At 39.3% G+C, this 27,308-nt stretch overlaps 1 protein-coding gene across 1 annotated transcript; it reads left to right on the forward strand.

Annotated features, from left to right (window-relative positions):
• Positions 1-6,419: 6,419 nt before the first annotated feature.
• LOC5574470 (esterase B1) lies at positions 6,420-25,781 on the forward strand. The gene is made up of 5 exons (XM_001655076.3): positions 6,420-7,089; positions 7,147-7,274; positions 24,607-24,743; positions 24,812-25,403; positions 25,466-25,781. The coding sequence occupies exons 1-5, from the start codon at positions 6,511-6,513 to the stop codon at positions 25,764-25,766; spliced, it is 1,737 nt and encodes a 578-aa protein (XP_001655126.3). The 5' UTR covers positions 6,420-6,510; the 3' UTR covers positions 25,767-25,781.
• The last annotated feature ends 1,527 nt before the right edge of the window (positions 25,782-27,308 follow it).

Genomic DNA, 27,308 nt, shown 5'->3' on the forward strand with positions numbered 1-27,308 from the left:
AAGAAATACAACTATGGTATGTTCAGAAAAGTTGTAGCAAATGATGACCAATATGCATTGGTTCCAGAATAAATAATTGAGAAACAACAGCTCTAATTTGGAATTCTGATAGTAATACTTAAGTGTACAATTTGAAAAATATTTTTTTATTATATTAAAACGGAGAAAATAACCTCAATGCTTCTGCATTTCCAGAAATTTTTCATTGTGTAGTTTGTAAAGAAGTATTGGTATGTAAGTTATCATTTATCTTTTGATCATCGATAAATAGACCTACGCTTTTCATTGGATTGAAACTTGAATTCCAGATTCTGGGTAACCTTGATGATGCATATGAAATCACATGTAATTTGAGCACATCTGAATATGAGCAAATCAAAATTATTTCCTAATTTTTATACATCATATTATTAAAATTTTTCACTGGAGTTTGTGTTTATTATATTTTTGTCAGCAAAAAATATTAAATGACATGTCTCTTAAGAAAAATGTCAAACTTGGCCAAAAAATAAGCAGTTTTTCACTAATTTGCCAGAAACTCGAAAACAGATGGCAGTTGAGTTTTGACGTCTTGGAGAGAGTTATTTATTCTAACAAAATAAACAAATTTGCCGAACTTGCCAAGTCACAGTAAAAAGTAAAATTGTGGCGCCACCTATGAGGACGATTCAAGAACAATCCGTTTGTGGCAGTAGATGGTCCTCGTTGTTACAAAAACTTTGTCAAACACACCAAATGCCGGAAATGAGTCGTTACCGAGTTATTAATTTTGTCCCGCCAGATTGCGTCCCTGGCCCATAGTGCACTGCTCGATTTGTACAGGGCGTGGCTTGTCCATTTAATCCGATTGCAATTTTTATGAAATTTAGAGATTTTCGAAAGTTGTTAAAATGATAATATATTGTTTGCATAATAGGGGGTTTAGGGGCATAATGAACACACGGTGCGGGGTTCCATTTCGCTAGTTGGCTGGTTGTCTGATAATGTTATTATTTCATAAAAATTCCATGCACCGCATGAGATCTGTATTGTATATGAACTATTTGACAGTATAAAAGTTCATTTCTTGCTTAAATTGCCCTTTGAAATAGGTAATCTCGTTTAAAATGCATGGAAAGGCTTTAAAAATAAAGTGGATTCCATATACTCACTACGAACGACATTTGCAGACTTTCGATGGACAGCAATACGATGCCACAAAATTTCGATGAAAATAAAAAGAAGTTTCCGACTAGTCTCGAAAATGGAATCACTGGATTTAGAATCCAATATCAAACCGCTACATGATTATTGAAGTAAAAAGAATTATGAACATGTTTTTAAATTTACTATTCCGAAATTGATTATCAGAATATGAACGCAATTTATGTGCGTTTTGTCCTTTTTTCTTTCCAACCGCATCGATAGCTATTCGGTAAGCATTCGCTCTTGTCAATCGCATGGTCCTTGGTTCTATTCTGGCTGGCTGCAAGTTGTTAACCATGAAATTCCGTCTAAGTGGTGTCGTGACAACATTAAATGCACATAATCTGAATCAAGAAAATCTGACTTCAAGCACGACCCCTTTTCGTTCTGGTCTTTCGTTAAAAGCAGGAAGCACGGCCATGGAGTTCCGTCGGACATGGTTTACCACAGCTGTAAAGCGTCCAGTTTCCGAGATACCGCAAACGTCTTTGCCGACTTTTAGATTAAATCACAATCATAAGTGTTGAAGCTGTAGAACCAATTAATACATAAAATATTTTAAATAGATACGAAAATAGTCTTCCCAAATTGAGTTGCGTGGTATATTTAGCTTAATCTATATAGGGTGCAGAGCTACTTGTGTACTTCCATGATTCACTTTGGCATGGGGAGTATTTCTCAGCCGAATAACCTGAAACTTTGCTATTAAAAGCACAATAATGCGACGCATATTGTGGCCAAATATGAGATAAGTAGTTTCCAAAAAACCCCACTTCCGAAGTGAAACTTAAGTGCCAAGAATACGATCCTGCACCCTATACACTGTGTTATGTTTCGTCGATTTCATGCGCTTTTGAATAGCGCACAAACCGTTGATTTTAGCGATTTAGTTTGTTCGGAGAAGTTTCTTGGTATATTAAAGCGCATTTTCTGATGAAAAAAGTTTTGTGATCAATCCACCTAGCAGTTAGATACAACTTTTTTTTTAACATTTAGATAGACATATGGTGTTTTCGGCAAAGTTGTAGAATTGGCAACTTTGTCGAAGACATAATTTTTCTATCTTTTATACTTATTGAGATATATGACGTTGTATGTGAATGGTCCCTAAAAATCATATTTTTAATCGTAACTTTCTTCCAACAACATTGACCTTTTTTGTGGTTTCTACAAAGTTTTTTGTCATGAAAACCCGTGTTTTTGCTGAACATATGTTGAACATCACGCTATCTTTTGAAGTAAAAAAGTTATTTATGAATTACTCTTATTTTCAAGGGGTAGTTTAGGCCCCTATAGCTGCCTTTCGGCGCAAAATGGCGCAGACAACTCTCACAAATTATGATAGTACCATATCTTCCCTTTCGGCAGATGATAAAAACATTTGTCTATAAGCGTCTTCTCATGGGTTCTTACTATTGAACGAATAAGCCGTATTAAAACGATTTCTGTCGATAATTCCTTTACCTCAAAAAGTAGAAATTTTAATTTCTACACAAAGTCTAACTGTTAGCTGTTGGGTATGCTGATCAAATTGTTTATTGAAACTTTTTTATTATAGTTTTTACGTAAAAGTTTGGAACAACATTTTGGTTCAAATGTCGAACATTGTGTTCATTCTGTCTCATATTCCGAACACCTTGATTCAAATTCCGAACAGCACGATTTAATCATATCCAAATGAATAATTTCGCAAATAAATTCATCTGAGCTAGTTCTACTGGTCTCGAACTAGAGAATCATCACTACTCCCGAAATATAAAATAAATTGGAAGACGTTAAAATTGGATTGCAATTGACTGCATTTGATGACATATTTCTGCGAAACATTTCAACCAAATCGCCAGACAAAAATTAAGTGTTCGGAATATGAATCTGTTCGGAATTTGAGACAAAACGGTATGCAACAACTTTTCAATTCAAATGTCAAACACTGTGTTCTGTCTCATATTCCGAACAGCACGAATAAATCGTATTCAAATGAATAATTTCTCAAATAAATCTATCTGAGCTTGTTTTAGTGACCTATAACTAGATAACCATTACAACTCCCAAGGTGTAAAATAGTTTGAAAGACAATAACATCAAATTCCAAATTACTACTATTTCCTGATAATTTTTTGACATATTTCATACAAAAAGTTTGACAACGGGGGGAGGAAGGGTTTCGAAAAAGTTTAAATTTAGCGTGACATAATTTGTGTACCATCCCTGATTGCAAATCTGCTCTGAATACACTATATTTGTTTCGAGCTATGATTGAAACTAAACTTATCATTACTTGTTTTTTTTTTCGCTCATCTTTCGGCTTGGTTCAAAACACACCAGGAAGTTGAGTATTGACGATAGGAAAATATCCGCTTAATACGGTACCAAAAAACTTTTTCGAAAAACCCTCACTCATTGAAAAATAAATTTTATAATTGAAAATAAGTAGTTCGTTGATTAGTTTTTGGTTATAGATTCCGTGTCGCAGCTCAAAGGTTTTTTTTTAACTGGAGTTGTCAATTTTTATTATGTTCATGGGCACTTCTTCATCGAAATTCTTGAAACAGGACTGCCGATCCGGGGTTTTACCAAAGGGACCGGTGTTACGTTGCAGGAATTGGTATTCGATATGACTTTGCTAACGACGTTTTCAGGATGTTTTATGACCGTTTTCCAGATCTCAACTAAGTAGTTCATAGGAAGTCTCTATGATAGTCCGGAATTTGACCTTTGGAAAAGGGAATGTTTTACGCTATAGTTCACAGAGTAGAGAATCATTGCATTGTCGTGCTGCTATCAGAAGGCTTGTTAATTTCCGTAGGATTGAACGTGAATTATCGATATTGATTGATTGAGCAACATGCGGTTGCTGGAAGCTAGGTGAATGTGGACTGTACTGCTCTTAGAGGTATACGCATTCAGCGGTGGTGCTTGACTTACATATTCCTCGGGAATTATTTTTGCGGAGTACATGCTGAGAGTTTGACTCATTTGAAGTAGGGTACCTATTCGGTACACATCGGTAAGGCAGTAGCTTCGAAGGTTTTTTTTTTCAGAATACGTAATTTCCTAGTCTTTTTTTATTTCTCCGGAGAGAAAGGGGGATGTGTGGGGTGAGATGACAAAAGTGTGTTTGTGTTTGCTCGTCCTGATCGTTGCTCACCGATCAATCAGTCATAGTGAAGTGGATTACAAAGGAAGACGTGTGTTCTCTTCCGAAATGGTTTTCTGCGTGATGGGTGATTTCCCAGTTTTAGTTTGATGTTACACACTAACCTATCGTTTTCCTGTAACGCGGGTAGACCACCTTTTCGAGGTGCGTTACGAGGTAAGATCTATCATTTATTCTTTGGACAAGAAGCTTGTTTAGAATGTAGGAGGTCTGCTACTCCACTGCCTCAGATTGAGTCTGTGTCATTTTTCCACTCTTGTTATATCTGTCTTATTATTATTATTTATCTTTATTAGGGAGATTTTCAGCCCTTGGCTGGTTCATCTCCGAGCATACCTGTTCTTGTTAATACTGATAAGTTATGGTCGGAAGAGTATAAGAAAGTAACAAGTCCCACCTATTTGCCACCTAGATGATGAAGAGGTCGAAGTGGAAAAATTACACTGACTCAATCTGAGGCTGGTTTCAATTTATAAGACAAATTCTTCCCAAGATCAAGGGCTTATTTTTGAATATCTAGGGGGTAAACGATTCTGAATCAGTGGAGTAGCAAACATCCTACATTCTGAACAAGCTCCTTGCTTCAAGGAATCTTAATGTCTAATGAGATGAAACCTGTTCACAGTTAAAAAAACGACTTTGAACCTTATAAGTAGAAGCAATAATTTGATACGCTTGAGTACCGATGCATGGTCAAAATCGGTATCTTTCAACCACTATGCTGGCCGAGCCTGATTAAGCGGCGCGCTTTTGAGAGATTAATGGTGTTAAACTGTTTTCTCCAAAAGGTATAAATAGCGGTATCTTTTTCTAAAGAGGCTCTATACAAAATGGTAAAGAATGATAATTGCATAAATATCGACTACTTCATTATTTCTCGATAGTAATGGAGTAGAACGACATGCACTAAACAAAGGACGCTGGTTTATCACAAAAGATCACAGAAAACTGTTCACATTGGTTCATCCCGAACAGAACCTACTGCAGCTTATTCATTTAATTGAAAAATACCCATATGTAACCAATTCTTTGAAATTTATTGCTGTTGCGTTACTATACACTGTTAGTTAGTATACATATAAGTCTAAGTATTTTCTACCATGAGTAACACATTGTTGATCAACCATTTAGTAGTCTCTGTTAGACAGACAGGTGTTTTTAAACGTCACGTTGAGTAACTTATTCGAACCACTGCTATCAGGGTAACATCACCAAATACGTACTAATGGTGTAAAATAGCTCGACTCATAGAATCATTTAATTTAGAACGATTTAATTTCCATTCTTCGCCAAACGATGTTAACATATGTTTACCCAAGAGTTCCTGCCACAAGCTTGCAGATAAAACTATAAATTTTCCTCGATTTTCTCGATGAAATTAAAATATTAAACACTTTTTTATCTAAGTTGTTAGCATTCCCAATGATTTTATTAACAAGGGAACGTTTCCATGCAACAGAGTAAACTAATCGATAATCCTGGTTGCTGGTTCTTTGGCCTCCATACTAAATGGCATCTTACCCTTCCATTCGGTCATTTTGTAGCACCCCCATTTTTAACAAACCTATCGAAGAGATTTGAAAACGGTAAAATAACTTGAATTTCGTAAATATTTTCTTATTGGCAAAGTGGAAAGCAAACATTGAATAACTACTGTAAGCACTTGGAATGGCCTTAAAATGTGGAGCTTAGTACTAGAAAACGACTCAAGTACTTTAAGTGGCATTTTGAACCATTTTACCCTAATTTGAGCTAAGCGATAAAGTTCACCACCTTAATGAGGTGACATAGGTTAATGCTATAAAAACATCACATGAGAAGCGATGATCTATTAGGCTATATAGTTCTAAGATAGGTTTATTACGGCATGTCCTTTGTCTTGAATAAAAGCCATGCTGATTTGCACTAACATTTAACATTTGGTCGAGTCATGAATTTCAGTTATCACATCAAGTGAAGAATGAAACAGAGACATGCGCATCTACTAATTCATGCTTGCAAACCAACACAACTGTCGCTTATCATTGCAAAAACACAGCTGTACTATTATGTGCTCTAATCACGCAATACTTGTACGGTGCGCAGCAAAGATCAGTCTGAATAAACCGCTCAGTGTAATCAGTTCCCAATATCTTGCTGATATCGATTCAAAAAACGGCAATCTTATCATGATAGAATTTCTGCTCTCTATATTAGCGGCGGCGGTTGCACTGGTAAAGTTCACAATTTCGAGCAAATTACTCAAAATATTCCCTCCTCCGGTTCGGCCAATCGTGAAAATTAGTGAGGGAAAGCTTCGTGGAGTAACTGCGACACTTCCAAATGGATCGGCGTATCACTATTTCAAGGGAGTCCCTTATGCGAAAGCTCCGGTGGGAGAACTTCGTTTCCGTCCACCAGTGCCGATTGGAAAATTCTACAAACCCGTAGTCGACTGTTTGGTTGATCGCAGTGCTTGTATGCAACAAATGGGTCGGTTTATCGTGGGGAAAGAAGAGGGTCTTTTTCTAAACGTGTTTACGCCGGGCTTGCCAGTCAATGGAGACTCAACGACTCAGTTTCCAGTCATGGTGTGGATCCACGGAGGAGGATTCTATAGTGGCAGTGGAGGCAGCTTCGTTTACAATCCTCTTCATATGGTACAGGAAGGGGTCGTTGTCGTTACAATGAATTACCGTCTCGGACCGTTGGGTTTCTTGTGTTTACCCGAAGCTGGCATTGAAGGGAATGCTGGATTGAAAGATCAGGTGAAATTATTAACAACGGTACATTAACAGTAGTTTGAATAATGATTTTTTTTTCAGTTACTTGTGTTCAAATGGGTGAAGCAAAATATTTCCCGATTTGGAGGTGATTCTGAAAACATTACTGTGTTTGGAGAAAGTGCTGGCAGCATGTCAGCATATTTGCATTATCTTTCACCCAATTCGAGGTATGTATATTAAGTCCATTGAAAAGTTACATAATTTATTATTTAAAACCATTCACATCTGTTATAAAATGATACAAAAATTAGTGAAGAGTTCCTCAACAAGACGAGATGAGCAGTATAATGCAGATATTTTGCCATATAATTGGTTCATATAATTTTTCTCTTAATACAAAAAACTATTCTAGATGCAACAAAACCCCACATAAACAATCTTCACGGTAAAAATAGAGTTTTGTCAAAGTTTTAGCCATTCCGGTGGAGATTCGAATGAAACCCAAATACGTTGAACAGTCATATATATAGTTCGTTTATATATATATATATATATATATATATATATATATATATATATATATATATTTTTTTTTTTTTTTTTTTTTAAGCTTTAAACCAAATGGTTCATTCGCTTTTATTTAGGATTTTTTTATAGTTGCAGGTTACATTTCTTGACAAAATTTAACAATTTCGTTTCTTCATCTTCGTTATTGCTTAGTACAATCTGAATGTTACTACATAGTCGTAGTTCTTCCCTAATAGCATCGTATTTCATACAGTTCAGTAAGATATGTTCTACAGAAAGTTCAGTGTTGCATATTTCGCAGTTGTTTGATAACGTTCGGTCGAACAGGTGCTGCTTGGTCATCCGAGTATGACCAATTCGGAGTCTCGTTAGTATACGTTGTTCTCGTCGGTCTTTCCTATCGTGCCATTTATCGACCAAAGGTTTACAGGCTTGCAAAAAAGTTGAGCGATGAGAGTCCCATTTTTCCTGAAAACTGTAACGGAACAACCCTTTGATCCATTTTATCGCATCGGCTGAGGGTACCGTTTGGTAGAGTAGTCTTGAGGATCGACCTCGTTCGGCTGCTCGATCTGCTTCTTCGTTTCCTGAGACTCCGGAGTGACTTGGAATCCAACAAACTACGATGTTCTTTCTTCCTGCAATTATCTCGAATTCCTGTAGGAAAGGATGATTTGAATCCCCCTTGTCGATGGCGGCTATACAACTTGCAGAATCTGACAGGATGACGGTTGGTCCCTTAGGAGCATATCGCGCGGCAGCTACAAGTGCTGCAGCTTCTGCCGTATATATACTGCATTGATGATGAAGGCTTTGTTCAATTAGTAATTGAGGTCCAATAACCCCAACGCCAACTTCGTTTTGCCTTTTAGATCCATCTGTGAAGAGTTTGTAGTGGTTGAGGTATTTTCCGTTGAGATGCTCTTGCACTAAGGTCCTGGCAAGTTGTGTATTCTGCCCTTTTTTAAAAGCGTTCTTGACTGACCAGTCTACTTTTATGCGAGGACTGTCCCACGGGCGGCGGCCCACCCTTTTTAGCCTTGCAATATCAGGAATTGTAGCATTAGTTATTTCCATGAATACGGATTTGGCTGCTTCACTGAATCGAGGGTAGTTGTTGGCAGGTTTTTCTGCTAAACGACAATATTTACGGATGAATATTTCAGCTAAACGAAGGTCTAATGGTAGTTCGCCCGCCTCTACTGCAAGACTATAGATGGGGGATGATCTGAAGGCTCCTGATGAGATTCTTAGCAGCTCGTTGAAGATAGGCTGTAGTGTATTGGTAAGTTCCATTCCAAATAGTTCGATGCCATACATCAGCTTTGAGAGACATACAGCATTAATTATTTTCCACAGAGATGATCGATTAGCTTTCGGCGTTAAAGCCTTAATAAAATTTATTCGATTTCGTAAGCTGTCTGCTGTTTTAGCCCCGTGCGCTCTAAATTCACCTCTACGATTCATCCACACTCCTAGAAAACGGGCAATTTTAACTTCAGGGATAGCATCTCCATCTATGACGATCGCAGGTCTGGATTTCATCATTCTATGTCGTTTTCTTTGGCATACGTGCAATAGACACGATTTGTTAGCTGATAATCGAAACTTGATGTTTTTGGCCCAGGAATCTACCGCAAGAACTGCTTGCAAAAGTTGTCGACGCACTGCTGCTTGCTGTTTAGATTCTGCAACTAGCACGATATCGTCGGCATACACCAAGATCCGAACATTTTTTGGTACAATCTCAAAGACCGTGTTCATAGCTAAAAGAAATAACGTAACCGATAGTACTGAGCCTTGAGGTACCCCGTTGTCTTGAGTTTTTTGTGAAGAAAGAGAACCACCATAGCACACTTGAAAACGGCGATCCTTCAGGAATTCCTCGATACATGCTGTCATGCGACTTCCAACGTTAATAAGTTTTAGTTGACGTAATATGTGAGGACGCCAGGTTTGGTCGTATGCTTTTCGTATGTCCAGTAAGGCAAACTCAAGGTGTGTTTCAGACCGTTTTGCTCCTTCAAGAATCTCCTTGAGTTCGGCAAAGTACGTGGAGGTACCTCGACCGGTTCGGAAAGCATGCTGACTAGGATGTAAAACGTTGTTCCTTTCTAGAAAGGTTGTGAGCCGATGATTTACCATGCGCTCGTATATCTTTCCTATACAGCTAAGGAGCGTGATTGGACGGAAGTTCTCCGCAGATCTCGATTGAGACCCGGGTTTTTGAATAGGGACAATAAGCCCTTCTCTCCAGCAAGGTGGGAACTTTCCCTCAGTCCAGACCCGATTGAAACATTTCAACATGGCCAATTTTCCGGATACCGGTAGGTGCCGAATCATTGGGTAGCCTACATTATCGTTGCCAGTAGAAAACCCTTTAGTGATGTCAATCGCTCGTAGGAGTTCTTGAAAGCTGAATTCACTGTTCAGAGCGGTGTTCTCTGCAAGTTCCGGGACTGAGTTGGTTTTTTCAGCTTCTCTTTCGTCTCCAGAGTTATCAGCAGCAGATGTTTCTTGAAAGTGGTTAGCAAAGTGCTCGGCAATGATTATAGGGTTTTGTTCGTGCTTACCGTCAATCACTAACCCTTTTAATCCGGTCTTCCGTTTCCCGGAAAGCTTGTTGAAGTTGTTCCAAAGAATATCCACTGGAGTTTGGGGGTTGAAAGAGTTGCAAAACGTTTCCCAAGATTGTTTCTTGGCATGGTTGACCACTTTCCTGGCAGCGCTCCGAGCTTGTTGAAATTCTTTACGTAATTCATCCCTGTTCGGATCGGTCGCATGAGTTCGTTTTAATTTTCTTAACGCTTTCCTACGTTCTTTGATGGCAGATTGAACTTCGTCAGTCCACCACAGCTCGGCTTTTCTTGGCGGACGACCTGACGTTTGAGGAATGGCTGATTTTGCCGCATTCACGATAAGCTCAGTAATTTCGTCTACAGAAGGGGTTTTGTCTGCATCGTTGTTCAGGTGGTTTTCGATGACTCTCTCGAACTTCGGCCAATCTGCATTTTTGTATAGCCATCGCTTCCGGAGTTTTATATTCGGAGCTCTGTCCTCAGTGTACACTCTAATTGGAAAATGATCGCTTCCATGTGTATCTTTGGATATCGACCAATGGAACTTAAACGCCACACTTTTAGATGCTACCGTTAGATCTATCCACGATGCACTTCCGTGAGTGGAACTGATGAACGTAGGCTCCCCATTGTTCAAAACCAAAAAGTCGTTTTCGACGAACCAGCTGAGTAGTGTTAGGCCTTTGATGATTTGGGACTACCCCAGACCTCGTGAGCAGCGTTGAAATCTCCACCAATAATAAATGGTTGCTCAAGGTTGTGTGTGATTTTTTGTAGTGCATCTATTACGTCAGAATCAGGACTGTTTGGTGGAACGTATATGGAAACTATGGTGATGTTGTGGGGGCTATGCAGCCGAGCTGCACAAATAGGAATCCGAGCGTCAACGCTGATGAAGTCGTGAGGAATTTCCTTTAGTATTCCAAGACCAGCCGCCCCAGCACCTTGACAGTAATGTCGATTCGCTAGTTTCCATGAGTATTGTTTCCGGAGGGCAATGCTAGCGTCACCGCACATCATTTCTTGTAGTCCGATGGCTATTGGAGGATTTTGCGTTACTATGTGGCACAGCTCGGCATGGTTGCTCCAGAGACCGCGAATGTTCCATTGTAAGAACAGCGTTTTTTTCGGGTCGATCGCGATGGGATGAACTACTGCAAGTATCGTCGGACACGAGATCCTCTTCGTCACGTGTTTGAGTGTTGGTATATACGGGGGTTCCTGGGTTGTTGGAAAACATAATGGAATTTGACTGTTCTCTAGGAGATAGAAATGTATCGATACTTGCCCGGGGGGAGATGAGGGCCACGTCGACTGCCGCCGGAGGCTCATCGGCGTGCACCGGAACATCTCTGGTCAGGGTCGACGTGGCAGGCCTCGCGCTTGGCGAACTGATTTGATGTTGTTTGTTGTACGGTCCTCGGATGCATATAGGTCGAAATGGAGTGCTTGAGGAGTTGTAGCAGGGTCCAACTGCGTTGCTGCTTCCGGGGAGAGGCCGAAACTGGTTGTAGTGGTCGTATGCTTCAGAGTTGCAAAGAGCGGCTATTGGCAACGGTTTTGGGGCTACGTTGATTTGATAGAGTTGCGTGTTGCATGCAGCGTTGATATATGCGACCGAGCTAGGAGTTTGGCAGTCAACGGGTGGTGGAAAGACGTCCCGGATTGCCTCCCTGACTAGACTCGCTTCTCCGTTTAGAAGTGAGGGGGGTACTGCACATTCCCCTCCCTCAAACCGCATTTTAACTCGGGATATGTTGTTTTTGAGATTACCATAATCGTACTCCTTGACATTGCGTTGGTCTTCGTCTTTGTGTTTTGGTATGTTATGAACGGTGTCCATGCCAGAGTCTGGATGAATTGCCGGGTCGAAACCATTGAGGATTGGAGTGACGGGGTTATTTACAGCCATCGTTATTGGTCAGGTGTCTGCGTTTCCCCTTGGGGTCGAGGTCAATGTCAGGCGGAGATGCATTCGTTCTTTTATCGCTCCGACTTCGGTTTCGCAATTTCATTGTTTGAAGTGTGCTTTGAGTTTTGGAGATTGGCGGGGCTTTTGGGGGTGACATTGATGCTTTGTCCTTACGCGATTTTCTTCCATTAATTTGGTTTCCGTTAGTTTCCGGGTTATCAACTGCTTCGGGCATGGATGGTGTCTGGTCAGCAGGTGGAGTGCTACAAGTGATGGTTGGGGGGAAAATATCGATGTTTTGCGATACAATATTGGTGCTTTGAGCTCTCAATGATGTTTTTAAATGCTCCATCTCTGCTTTGACTGCTTCTAGCTCATTCCTCAGATTTCTAATGATAGTGTCCTTCTCCAATTCCACTTGATGTAGACGATGCTGAAGAGCGCTGGCGTACGTGTCCTTCTGGTTTTCATTCAACACGCGGCGGGCTTCACCAAAGGATACTCGGTTGTCGATTTTGTGATGGATTATTTTCTTTTCGTGTTGGTAGGTAGGGCAGTCGCGTGAAATGATTGAATGATCATTTTTGCAATGCAGGCAGAATGGTGGATTTTGACACTGTTCTCCCTTGGCTACGTGGGATTCTTTGGAGCAGTTGAGACATATCGATGTCCCCTTGCAGACGTTTTTTGAGTGTCCGTAAACTCCGCAGTTGTAGCACAGGAGTGGTGAAGGATAGTACGTTCTTATTGGGACTCTTAGTAAACCGAAGAAAATTGTTTGAGGTAAGACGGCTCCTTTCAGTGTCAACACTAAAAGTGGAGTGTTTCGAAGAACGTTATTGACTCGTTTACGAATACGACGAACGTTGGTCACTCCTTGGGATTCCAAGTGTTTCAAAATCTCCTGCTCATCGTCGTTGACAGTGTCCAACTCGTAAACGATACCTTGCACAGAATTTAACGTGTTGTGTGCAAACACTTCTACCTGTGTTCCATCAACGAGCACCGTAAGCGTTAACAGTTTTTCAGCGATTGAGCGGGCGTCTGTGCGAAGCAGATACTTAGTTCCTCTGTTTTCCTTAGTTGCATTAACTTTCCTGGCTTCCTGTCGTCCTATCAACTGTTCCACCGATGCTCCAATGATAAACGGACTGGGGAGCCGTTTCAACGAAAAGTTGTTTTCCTGGCTGTCCGATGGTGTTTGCTGGCGGGCTTGTAAAACGAGCACAATTTGATAGCCAATTTCGTCGTGGCTCATCAGCCAATGGGGAATTAGTGTTCCAAACGTGTTTTCAGGGGGATCGCCTAGAGGCCCCCCCGTTCGGGAGCCTTGACTAGCTTCGGCCATGGCCGAAGCCGAGTAGCCGAATGATAATCAGAAAAACTTCTTTCCGTATGAAGGTGTGCACGAAAACGAACGGGTTACAATGCTAGTGCGTCGTGGCACTAGCTACGGTAGGAAGAGCGATTGTTGCACCAACAAAAAGTTGCTTAAAGCTTCACTAGATCGCGACTAATCGAGAAACTAACACATTCCACTAAAAGTCCAGATACTAACGACCAAATCGCGACGTGATGGCAGATTATTAGTGTAGTATTACCCTCGAAAAAGGAAAAAAGCTCGATGACACGCGGACGTAAACAAACCGGTGCTATCGCTTTGCAATAATTCCATATATATATATATTTTTTTTTAATTTTTTATTTTATTTTTTTTTTTGAGAAATTCAAAATAATACCAACACCGGTAGAACATGGATATTAGAGTGGTTAATAAAAATGTTTTGCTCCACACCGCTGATTCGATTCTAGATCAAATTCTGAGTGTCCTCCCAAAATTGGAGCTCATTCGGATGAAAACTGAGACTGCACAAGCCCTTTAAAGTTCGTATGGGAATTACTATGAGAAAAGCAACCAATTCATTCAATCGGTCATAGTGTTTGCCCATGTGCTCTTGAGGATTAGAGCTACGTTGATACTGTGAGATACATTCGTCAGCTACAAGTTTGCCGAACACAGTTTTCAAATCGGACGCCTCAGTAATTAGTTATTGATTTATATCCAGTCACAAATTCTTCAGCAGTGCTCATTTAACTTCTAAACAGGCAACATTGCTGCACCTGGCGCGAAAGATAGCACACACAAATCATGGCTACTATGTTTCACTGCATAGTGATATAGTGATGCCTGCTGAACAGTCCAATAACACTGTTCGACAAAAAAAAAAGTTTTGGCTGGATCAGGGACGCGTTTATATGGGTCTTGAAGTGCAAGAAAAGTGTAGAAAGAGGCCGTTTTCAAATGATTTGCAGCACCCTTGGATTATTTTTTGACAAAGTTTGAAAATTTTGCGTTTTTCATTAAGGTGAAGATGAATCGAAGCCAAACCTCAAATTTTCAAGGACACAAATCTGGAGAACCGAACACCCGTTTGAGCTGAAAACTTAATCGATTGCTCACCACCAGCTAGTGACCAAACGATTAAGTTTTCAGCTCAAACGGATGTTTGGTTCTCCAGATTTGTGCTCTTGAAAATTTGAGGTTTGGCTTCGATTTATCTTCACCTTAAAAAAAGCGTAATAAGCAACATATCAATATATTTTCAAATTCAATTATTCAACCATTGAATTATTCAATTCAATATTTTTTAGCACTAGATCGCTTCAGGGAAACGTGCACCATTTCAGAAGAATATTGGCATCATTTTTATATATGAATTTGGAATGTTAACGATCATTAAACAAGCATATGAGGATGTGCACCATATAAATACTACTTATTTTTCTATTCCACACATATGGTTCATTATATAATAATTATTATAGGTTCAAGAAGACGCTTGACTAGGATTTAATTTTTTGCTCCATTTGATATAGCAATGAGCAATGCAATCCAGTAACATTTGATTTCAACAAGGATACGACTACGGAAAATTGATGTGTCTGTTATGTTTATATGGGCTGGTTGGTCTAATAAACTCTCAGCAGAAATACAAAATTTATAAGTGGTCTTACATCACTGACATGTAAGTGGTCTTACGACACTGACATGTAAGTGGTCTTACATGCGCTAGTCGGTTTATCAGGAGACGATGTCTGTAAAAAAATGTGATAACATTGTTATTTTCGATTTCTAAATATTTCGATAGGTACTCATTAAAAATTGTTTGCTTATCGTGACATTCATTTTCCTCGGAATATCCCTAGAAAAATTACAGAATAACATAAAATAGCAACAAATAATTTAGTAATCATTATTATCACATTTTTTGCGAAAGCCGCTCAGGCAGGCATGAGCTCTTTTTGATTCAGTCTGTGCACAATACTAATCATTTGTGAAAACTGATTTAATGGTTACATGCCTGTTTCTTACTTGTAAGATGAAACAATTTCTGGTTAAACCGTTTCCGATATTTTCTTTTATTTTTTGGTTCTAAATTTCACATGTTTTTCGGCAATTTTAATTAAACTTTCAGTTTTAAGATTTGGAATGAATTTCACAAAAAATTGATATATATTCAAAATGGGTAAAACACTTGTTTTTCTATGTCTTCTTGTTTAGAGAAAAAAAATAGAAATTACGTGAAGTTTCGCAAAATTGTTTATCATAAATGCATGGATAAATTGTTTCTTCACTTAATTGAAAAGCATTTTACTCGTTTCGAGGATATGGGAATGGGGGCTCATTAATGGACACGTTTGTCCTTATATGGGAGACGAGTTTAAACTTAACCTTAATGGTCGACTTCTTTATGTTTCCAATATGCTTACAACTAAACCCATTTTAAGAAAACATGGACCTCACGATAGGTAATCTGTTCTTAATGAGTACCTATCAAAATCTTTGGAAATCGTGAATAACATTATTATCACATTTTTCACAGATTTCACCATCGGCTCCTGATAAACCTGCTAGCTCATGTAAGACCACTTACATGTCAGTGTCCAACCTAATTTTGTATTACTGCCAAGAGTTTATTAGACCAACCAGCCCATATAAACATAACAGATACATCAATTTTCCGTAGTCGTATCGTTGTTGAAATCAAATGTTACTGGATTGCATTGCTCATTGCTTTATTAAATGGAGCAAAAAATTAAATCCTAATCAAGCGTCTTCTTGAACCTATAATAATTATTATATAATGAACCATATGTGTGGAATAGAAAAATAAGTAGTATTTATATGGTGCACATCCTCATATGCTTGTTTAATGATCGTTAACATTCCAAATTCATATATAAAAATGATGCCAATATTCTTCTGAAATGAAAAATATTGCTTTGGCTAATTCAATGGTTGAATAATTGAATTTGAAAATATATTAATATTTTGCTTATTACGCTTTTTTTGATGAAAAATGCAAAATTTTCAAACTTTGTCAAAAACTAATCCAAGGGTGCTGCAAATCATTTGAAAACGGCCTCTTTCTACACTTTTCTTGCACTTCAAGACCCATATAACCACGTCCCTGATCCAGCCAAAAAAAAAAATTTGTCGAACAGTGTAATTATAGCCAAAGTTTCACAACTCATTCAAAAATCAATAACTAATTACTGGGTCGTCCTTTTAAATCGGACTTCGGCAAAGTTGTAGCTGATGAATGTATCTCACAGTATCAACGTAGCTGTAATCCCCAAGAGCACATGGGTAAACACTATGACCGATTGAATGAATTGGTTGCTTTTCTCATAGTAATTCCCATACGAATTTTAAAGAGCTTGTGCAGTCTCAGTTTTCATCAAAATGAGCTCAAATTTTGAGGACACTTAGAATTTGATGTAAAATTGAATAAGCGGTGTGGAACAAAAACGATTTTTGAACCACTCTAATGGATATGATATGTTGATGATAATATTGATAATTGCACAAGCCTTTATTTGAAAAATATGGAATATCTTGTACCTTTTATTTCCGCTCTAATGGCTTATCTTTGATAGATACGCGTATTTCGGTGGTAGTCAAAGCAGTGAATATGAGTAACTGAAACTGAAGAAGACTACAAGTGGAAATACGCGTATCTGTTAATGATAAGCAATTATTTTTCAAAATTAAATTCAAAATACTCCAATCTTCTTCTTCTTCTATTGAGATTCTGCGCAGAGGATTCGAATACATAAAAAAAGAAAAATCTACTGTTTAGACGCGCTGATGTACTTTGTACAACAGTTAAAGACACCTACACATTAATGCTTCCAGTGGACGGTTATGTCCTTTGAAGGAGTCACCACACTAGACAACGAACTAGCATGCAACGCCCAGTGGAACAATCGGAAAACGTTACTGACGAAATGTTTTCCAGACTGAAGCGGGAATCGAACCCACATTCCTTGACACGATGCGGCAACATGCTTGGTAACACTAACCGCACGGCCAAGTCCTCTTGGAGCATCATCCACGTTTCATGCCCGTAGAGAACTACCGGCCTTATGAGCGTTTTGAACATGGTACATTTGGAGCGAATGTGAATCTATTTTGACCGCAGCTTCTTGTGGAGGCCAGAATAGGCCCGACTTCCACTGATGATGCGCCTTTCACGGTTAACGTTTTTGTCAGCCGTCAGCAAGGTTGACGAACTCGTCGACCATCTCAAACGTATCCCCGTCTATCGTAAAACTACTACCTAGGCGAGCCCTGTCGCGCTTGGCCGCACCAGCTAGCATGTACTTGTCTTGGTCGCATTCACAACCAGTCCAACTTTTGTTATCTCACGTTTCAGGCGGGTGTACAGGTCTACCACCTTTTCAAATATTCGTCCGACAATGTCCATATCATCCGCGAAACAGACAAATTGACTGGATCTCGTAAAAAATAGTACCCAGGCTGTTGAGCCCGGCTCTCCGCATAACACTTTCTAGCGCAATATTGAACAATTGGGACAAGGGTCCATTACCTTGTCGTTGTACCCGGCGGGATCCGAACGAACTGGAATGATCACCTGAAATCTTCACACAAATTTGCACACCTTCAATCGTTGCTCTTATCAGTCTCGTGAGCTTCCCAGGAAATCTGTTTTTGTCCAAGATTTTCCATAGCTATTTTCCATAGCTCTACGCGGTCGATACTACAGTATGCCGCCTTGAATTATATGAGAAGGTGATGCGTTGGCACCTGGTATTCACGCAATTTTTGGAGGATTTGCGTGCAGTAAAGATCTGGTCCGTTGTCGATCGGCCGTCAATGAAGCCGGCTTGTTAATTTCCCACGAACTCGTTTACTACAGGTGACCGACAACGGAAGATAATCTGGGATAAAACTTTATAGGCCGCATTTAGAATGGTGATCGCTCGGAAGTTCTCACAATCTAACTTGTCGCTTTTCTTGTAGGTTAGGTAAATACCCTTCCTTCCAGTCCTCCGGTAGCTGTTTTGTTTCTCAGATTGTGCCTCTCAGCTGGTGCAGACAAATAGCCAGCCTTTCCGGGCTCATCTTCATGCGTTTGGCTCCGATACCATCCTTATCAGCAGCTTTATAGTTCTTGGGCTAGTGAATGGCATCCTTAACTATCCTCAAAGTGAGAGCTGGTTGGTTTCCATCGGCCGCAGTACTGACAAAGGCATTTCTTCCGTTGTTCCGACCTTTATTGCCTATGCTGTCGACGCTATTCAGGTTTTCGTCGAAGTGCTGCTTCCATCTCTCAGTCACCTCACGCTCGACCGTCAAGATGCTCCCATCCTTATCTCTGCACATCTCGCCTTGCGGCACGAAGCCGTTTTCGTTCGTCAGTTGGTGGACGCTGAACTTTCCAATAGTCGGTCTGAAGTTTTCCTCCTGGCCAACCTGAGCGTTTAGATCTCTTACGATGATTTTGGAGTCGTGGCTTGGGCAGTTGTCGTACTCGCGTTCGAGCTGCACGTAAAAACCGTCTTTGTCATCATCAGTGCGAGCTTTGCACGTTTATTATATTGAAGAACCGGTTTTTGACCCTCAACTTGCACATTCATAATATGCTCCGTTTTTTCCGCGGAAGCCGCTGCTATTTTCATAGCAGCCACCATACCATCCGACCGACCAGTATTAATCCTTACAGATTCAGCAAGCGTGGTTTCTGCCTTGCAATCTGAAAGGCCCACACATCCATGGATTCAGGGGACGCTAGAGAATGCTCTGCCGAACACAACCTACGCATGGATTCCCGGACATTGTGGGATACCCGGAAATGTAGCTGCCGATAACCTCGTCGGGACTGGCCATTCTTCTCCTCGTTTCGAAGAAACGGTTCCTTTCGATGACGTCAAAAGGTGGATTACGAAAACTTTCAAGAACGTATGGGGTACTGAATGGGCTCAGTCTTACTCTCCGCACCTGCGAAAAATCAAACTCTCAACCGAAAACTGGGTTGATTGTCCTCTTCTCCACGATCAACGAGTCATCTCCCGCTTAAGAACCGGGCATACGCGGGTTTCTCATAACATGGATGGACGTGGTCCTTTCAGACGGATGTGCTCAATCTGCGGCGTTCAGAACTCCGTCGAGCACTTTATATGTACATGTCCGCAATACGAATCAGCCCGGAGATCCTTCGGAATTTCGGGAAGTATCCGCAGCTCCCTAGGAAACGACGCGGCCACCGTGTCAACTTTAATAGAGTTCCTAAAAGCTATCAACCTGTACGGACAAATATGACCCAACACTACAAGCCAGCTTAGTCCGGCTAAGCAGATGTCCACCGCCAAAGTCGGCGGCTATACGCAATTAGGTTATCAAATTTTTCAAAAACAAGGAAGTTTCGCACTATGCGGTGCGCATTCACAATTAGGATATTTCAATTCAAGACTGTCGATGGGTGTTACATGTAAAACAACGACAGGTCGACTGTCCAGTGAGTCAGCTAAAATAGCGTTACTCTGTGTTTGTCGAGACCCCTTGGTTGGGCTCGAAAGAGGCACCCCTTAAGGGTCCTTCTTTTCTGAGGCACCATTTCGGTGACCTCTACTGACGAGTGTTGAACTAGCTTTAAGTTAAAAAACACTAAAATAAAGAAAAAAAAAAAAAATTGCACATTCACTCATTTATCGGCCACCATCCGATCACGCGCCTTTTCATATCACCCATCATTATAAAAGCTGTTCCCAGCTCATGTGTGTTGCAGCAGCTCTGGTAGCCCTAAAACGTTCGCACCAATGATCCCTTCCTACACACTTTCTGCAACGGTACGATGCCGAATCCGCGGTCCTTCAGCACGTCAGCGAGTATGCGTGTGCTCCCGATGAAGTTGAAAGATTTACAGATCCACGTACCGAGCTTCTAATCGCTAGTCCCTCTACGTCGCTGTGGTCTTCGCCGATTGTCCCGGTTTGCCAATACCACGAGGTGGTAGGGATAGGTGTTGCTGGGCAATAGGCTAAGGACCACACAAAGGGATCTTTTTTATTCCTGCAGGTACGCGAGGTACCAATGCACAATGGTCCAGATAGCAAGTTTAGGCGGACATGAACTTTTCGATGTCATTTTGTGGTTTTAGAGTATAGGTTGCTTCCCAGAAGTGTCTCGAAATTAGTTGTACTACAATTCGTACGAAAGGGATTTTTTTCTGCACTAATCGCAATAGTGTCCTATACGCCAACTTTTTTATGTTAATAGATAGCAAGTTGGTATATTCAGCAAAGTTGTAACATATTTTAATACAAAAAACTTTGTAGAACAAACTTTTTCTCTATCTCTTATACCTTCTGAGATAATTGACTTTTTGTATGAAAAAAATGAAGAAAATCATTTTTTCACTCATAAGTCATTTATTTACAAATTTTAGCAGCCTACTATGTTCTACAAAGTTTTTGGTACTATTATATTCTACGACTTTGGTGAATATACCACAGTTGTACTTCTTCTCGTTTTCTTATTGTCTTCTTCTTTTTCTTCCTGGCGTAACGTCCCAAAGAAGATTTTAATTTAAAATCATGCCGTATGAAAAGTCATAAATGGTAATATGTGCCAAGAGATGAGAGGCATTAAATTTATTTATCTTGAGTCTTTGATTTATGTACAGCAGTAATTATTACAGTAGTTTAAGTCGTATTGGAATCAGTCATAGTAGTCATAGCCCAGGAGACACACAACAAGTGCATAAGGAAATTAAGGGAGCACCATTCCCTCAAGCTCAGTCGACTGGTGAACTTGACTGACGTGTTCCAGCGATTGCTACTCACATCATATCCAGTGATCTCACTGACAAATCGTCGAATCGTACAGAAGCATTCGGAATTGCACGAAGAAGCGCAAGATTTTTTTTTTGAAATTATGTTTTTAAACAAATACACACTCTATAAAATCTAAACAGGTGTTGATTATTTCATGCTGAATCGCGGCGGCCATGACTTTTGTGTGAAAATAGTCTTAAAAATATCATGGCCTGTACTGCCCATAAAAGCATAACTGTCCCATATGGATTTTCGAACCAACACCTTTTTTCGTCGCAACATCCATGTTTTAATATGTATTTTACTATGCACATAAAAATTTACATATTTTGTTTGAAAATGTTGTGGAAAAATAAGAGGTAGGTGCAGTCCCATATTGAAAAATAAAGGCATAACAGTCTCTATATGAACTTTCAACCGAAATAGCAACTGCGAAACATGAATTTTGTTCAAGTTTATATTTTGTGATGATCAATAGAAGCAAAATGAGTTACCTGTGAGGTTGTGCTGAATGAATTTGGAAAGTAGAAATGTACTAGAAAAACATGAACATTTGTATGAGAAGTCAAACTTCAAACTTTGAGTGGTGTTTTCTCAATGCCTACTTTTTCAATATGGGACAGTTATGCCTTTATGGGCAGTGTAATACGGCATGATTTTAAATTAATATCTCCTACAATAATAAAACCAGAAGAAATACAACTGTGGTATATTTACCAAAGTTGTAGAATATAATAGTAGCAAAAACTTTGTAGAACATAGTAGGCTGCTAAAATTTGTAAACAAATGACTTATGAGTGAAAAAATGATTTTCTTCATTTTTTTAATATAAAAAGTCAATTATCTCAGAAGGTATAAGAGATAGAGAAAAAGTTTGTTCTACAAATTTTTTTTGTATTAAAATATGCTACAACTTTGCTGAATATACCAACTTGCTATCTATTAACATAAAAAAGTTGGCGTATAGGACACTATTGCGATTAGTGCAGAAAAAAAATACCTTAAGTACGAATTGTAGTACAACTAATTTCGAGACACTTGTGGGAAGCAACCTATACTCTAAAACCACAAAATGACGTCGAAAAGTTCATGTCCGCGTAAACTTGCTATCTGGACCACTGTGCAATGGTACGCCATGCCTAGCCATTTGCCGATCCTGAGATATCTGTGTGTTGAAAATTTTCCTGCTCACTAGTGCCAACTACTGGCAGCATTCCGAAACAAGCGGCCTATCACATGTTTGTTCTTTACCTACTGGACAATTTTGCCGAAGACACCATGTTGCTAAAAATTCTAGATCCTGAGATATTTGTGTTCGAAATGTTGCATTGCGAAATATCCACTGCATTAATTCCGCCGGGACACAATACGATGGCTACTGTCCACTGTCCAATTGGTACCGTTGAACTGAAGAATTTAGCCGAAGACATTAATATTCTAACTTGCTTAGCTTTAGATTTACAATCAATATTATTCCGTGTGTACTCAGTACACGACGCGACTGCCCGTCTGACGGGCCCGGCGAATAAAAGTTACACGAGCGGTCGCCCTGGTGTACTGAGTACACGCGTAAAAACTAAGGTCAAAATCATAATGCTTTCGAATACTTCTAGTTTTTTTTTTTTTTGAAAAATTTCTTCTCTACAAGAAAAAAAAGAAATAGAAAAAAGAAGAGTAAAGTAGATCTTGCAATAGGACCAACACCCGGATCAATTTGAATAGAATATATTAGCGTATTTTTCGACTCTTCGTAAAGTGCATGTACTCAGTACACTAGGGCGATTGACGGTGGGTTAACCATGATTAACTTTATGCTTAATCATTAACGCTTTGCTTGAGGCATGCCTACAGTAATTGGCCTCAGATAACTGGAAGTATCGCCAATTGATACAAATTGCCTTCTATCCGATAAATTGAAATGTATTATTTCGTAAGCCACACCTCAAATCGCGCATGCTTCCAATTTTTCCAAAAGTATGGAGTGGTTCAACATATCAAATGCTTTTCGCAAATCTAGGGAGCGAGCTCCAACAAATCGTTTATTATAAATGGCTTTGATGATATCATCAAGCAATTCAAGAAAGGGCCGTCCTTGTCTTACTACCCTGCAGAAATCTGTATTAAACTTTATAAAGCACCTTATATTGATTTGAAAATGGAACCAGTCTATTTAATATTAATTTATTTAAAAACGTTATTGAATATGGAAAGCTTTGGAATAGGTCTGTAGTTGCTTACATCATTAACATCGCCGGATTTCAAAACTGGAATTACTCTGGCTACTTTTGAACAATCAGGATATACGCTATCATATTGAAAATGTGTGAAAGAATTTTGGAAAGACTTACAGAACTATGCTTAACAACATCTGGCGTTATAAGATCAGACCACCACCTTTTTTTGGATTCGAAATCATTTATGAGCAAAGTTACTTCATTAAGGAAGTCGGAGTTAGAAAAATAGTATTGAGAACCCTGCGACAGTGGATCAGCTGTTACAGCTATGTTAGAGAAGTATTTATTGAATATTTCACAAACTTGTTGGCTATTATCTATTTTAAAACCGTTATATTTTCTTTGAGTTCAATTGCATTAGGTTTAGAACTTTTTTTTTTAATTCGGTTGATATGTGTCCAAATTTGTGCAATGTGGAGTATTTTTTGAAAGATTCTCATTATACTTATTATTTTTGAAACTGTAAAGATTTAATTATCATGCAGTGGTCACTTTGATAGGAAACAAATGTATCATTTTTAAAAAAGACCAGATCACCAATTATGCACACAGCATGACCCAGTAAATTAGATTTTATTGGCCTTGTGGGAAAACTATTGGAACATGCAATCCCATTCGATTCCAAAAGTGACCTGTTTTTTAAGAATACTATGTTACTGGGAGCATTCATTGGAATATTGGCATCACCATCAAAAAGACTTTGGACTTTGATTAAACTTCCATTTTCGTTTTTGATCCATTTTTCACCTATGGCAATTATTTCAATCGGTAGATGACAATGCTGGAGTGTTCAGATAATATTATCAAACTTGTTGAGGTCATTCATTCCTTGAATGTCCCATTACGATATACAACACACATAGTTGATTAATACTTTTATTACCTCCAGTACAAGACTCATTGTGCTCATTGAAGGGAAATAAAGCCATTAGTCCCGAGATGAGCTAAAAATCTCGTTAATGAAGATAGAAAAAAAAAATAAACACAAATTCCAACTACATGATTTTATGTTGCAATATACAAATTTCACCAACACTTTTAACACTAAATTTTGAATAAATTAAATAAGTTTCACTATGAAATTTACAATTTTGTGCACTAAGATAAATTGCACCTACTGCCAGTTAAACTTAGTTGTGTTTATAATATAGTTTCTCAATTACAGGAAATACTTCCACAAAGTTATTTGCCAAAGTGGTGTTGCTTGCTCAGAATCGTTCTTTCAACAAGATCCAGCTAACAAGGCTCGAAAGCACGCACAAATGTTTGGATATGATGGAAATGATGATACTAAAGTGCTTGGTAGGTTTGAACGTAGTAGCGTTCCCCTCGAAAGTTGAATAATCCATAACTCTCAATTTTGATCGCAGACACACTTCGTAAGACGCCGGCAAAACTGCTCATAAAACACCAGACCGAAGTTGGAACTGAAACCGAGAGACGCCTTGCATTACAAATGTATTTCAGACCGGTCATAGAAGATGTCCTCACAGAAGACAGCATCATCACCGAACCACCAGAGAAAATTTTGAAATCTTTCGATACCATTCGAATGCCCTTGATCAACGGCTGCACAGATGGCGAAGGGATTCTCGGAATATGGTTGGTACGGAAGCGACTGAATGATTTCGCCCAAGATCCGGAACGCCTTGTTCCACAACTTTTGGGCAACCCTCCAAGCCTTAATAAGACGGAAGTTGGCAAAGAGGTACGCCAGTTCTACTTTGGAAACAAACCGATTGGAGAAAAGTCGTTCGATGAGCTTTGTGACGTTCTGTCTGACAACATTTTCGTAACCAACACGAACTTGAGCGCCGAATGGATAGCCAAATATCAGCCCAACGTGAAGCAGTATCACTATCGGTTTTGCTTTGATGGAAAACTAGGTTTCACGAAAAAGATTTTCAATTTGAGTCACGTTAAAGGAGCCTGTCATGGAGACGATTTATTCTACTTGTTCCAGTAAGAAAGAATGCGAATCCCAAATATCAAGCCAAGTCGTTTAATACTTTTATTTCTTAAAGGTCTAAAATGTTGCCTAAACTCTCTGACTCGAGTGACGAGTATCGCGTAGGAAGGACAATGGTGCGAATGTGGACTAACTTTGCCAAGTATAGCGATCCAACTCCGGATAGAGATGATCAGTTGCTTCCGTTCAAGTGGACTACCGTCAAAAACTACGACAGACATTCCGAACAGTTCGACTTGGATTCGTTGAAAATCGACGTGACATGTGAGATGGAAAATAATCCTTGTAAAGATCGCATGGATTTGTGGAGAGGATACTTTAAAAAATATAGAGAGGGTTATTTGTATGACATATAATCAAATTATTGAAAACGGGTTTTTGTTTTAAATGGTGACGTTCCTTTTAATTGACATTTTCTACAGATTCTCGATAAGGTACGGCGGGGTAAGTAGATAAAAAAAAACAATTATTAACTTCTTCCTTTTGTTCAGCCGAGAATGGGTCAAAGCATAATCTTCTATCTTCTATATACACAAAAATGGAGTGGTGTTTGTATGTCATGAAATTGCTTGAGAACGGATTGACATAAGTTTTTCACAGTTGCACCCGACAAGGGATGCAACGTGATAGTGCGATGAAAAAGTTTGGGAAAGGCTCCGGATCAATCAGGAAAACGAAACAAGACTAATGTCGCATTTTGTATGGAAATTATATGACCTTCCGGACCACTAGATCATTTTTTTCGCAAATTTGTTCGTGGTGGATGAAATGACGTCGTCAAGTAGCTGTCAGTTTTCGGAATATATTACCTTCTCAATATAGTACACCGTGAGCAGAACGAAGATTGCCGGGACAACTAGTTTGAAATTTTTATGTACAATTTTAATGGTGTACAGCCCATTCTCTTTCACGCCCCTTACTGGGGGGAGCGTCATAAGAATTGTAGCATAAGTTTGATTTTGAAGCATAGAAAGAAGGGACGTTAGTTTGAATTTCGAGCGTAAACAGAATCAGAAGCATATAGGCTCCCCCAAATCAAGGCGGATTTTTACGGCGACAGCGACAAATAATCGGCACGATTTCGCTGCATGCACAGTTTATGAGCGTGTCCAAACCACGGAGGCGCGATTTCACTGCGATTTCGTCGCGTTGGTCTAGGTAGTATCGTATAAGAGTGCTTGCAGCGACACAACGATGTAATCGCGGAGATTTTTCGTCGTTATCGCTTTATTTGGGGGAGCCTTAAAAGTTGTCGGTTGTTCTAAAGGTGTTTTTCGAAGAGGCGGGGTTTATCCGTGGTTCTTCTCGAGAGTATCGATAAGCATGACGGAAACAGAAGTTTGACGCCATTTTGAAATCAAAAATGGCGATGTCCGGTTTTTGGAAATTATTTATAACCCATGCAATATAAGTTTTAAAAAAACGGTGTAGATGAGTACATGCCGTAAATCGGTGTCTGGCACCATTTTTAATCCAATATGGCGTCTTGCGGTTTATGAAAATCACTTGAAATACTCGCAATATGGGTATTTCCGAAACATTACTGATTAGTAGATGACGGGAATCGATGAATTCCAAAATTGTGTCAGACATCGATTTTTGTGATCTACTCATCGATTCCGTCCCAGAAATAGACATATTGCATCAAGTGATTTTCACAAACCGTAAGTCGTCATCTTGGATTCTAAAATGGTGCCAGACATCGAAGAAGGTTGTACCATATGACGTACCGACCTGATCAAGTTTTTCCCAGTGATCAAATTGACTCCGGATTACGGCACTTCACTGTTCAAATTGTAATGAAATCAAATGAGCTTTATCAAGAACTTATTTAACATTCCGTTATAAGAATTGATTACCACAAAAATTAGGGTCAAATAACGCTATATTCATAAAGC

Source organism: Aedes aegypti, chromosome 2 (assembly GCF_002204515.2).
Source record: "Aedes aegypti strain LVP_AGWG chromosome 2, AaegL5.0 Primary Assembly, whole genome shotgun sequence".
Lineage (NCBI taxonomy): Eukaryota > Metazoa > Arthropoda > Insecta > Diptera > Culicidae > Aedes > Aedes aegypti.

What these genes read in the sequence shown, in the direction of transcription:
- LOC5574470 (XM_001655076.3), top strand. Translation starts at nt 6,511, where the DNA reads ATGATAGAATTTCTGCTCTCTATATTAGCGGCGGCGGTTGCACTGGTA. An exon ending in ATGCTGGATTGAAAGATCAG is followed by an intron (nt 7,090 to 7,146) that starts GTGAAATTATTA and finishes TTTTTTTTTCAG; the next exon opens with TTACTTGTGTTCAAATGGGT. An exon ending in GATTTATTCTACTTGTTCCA is followed by an intron (nt 25,404 to 25,465) that starts GTAAGAAAGAAT and finishes TATTTCTTAAAG; the next exon opens with GTCTAAAATGTTGCCTAAAC.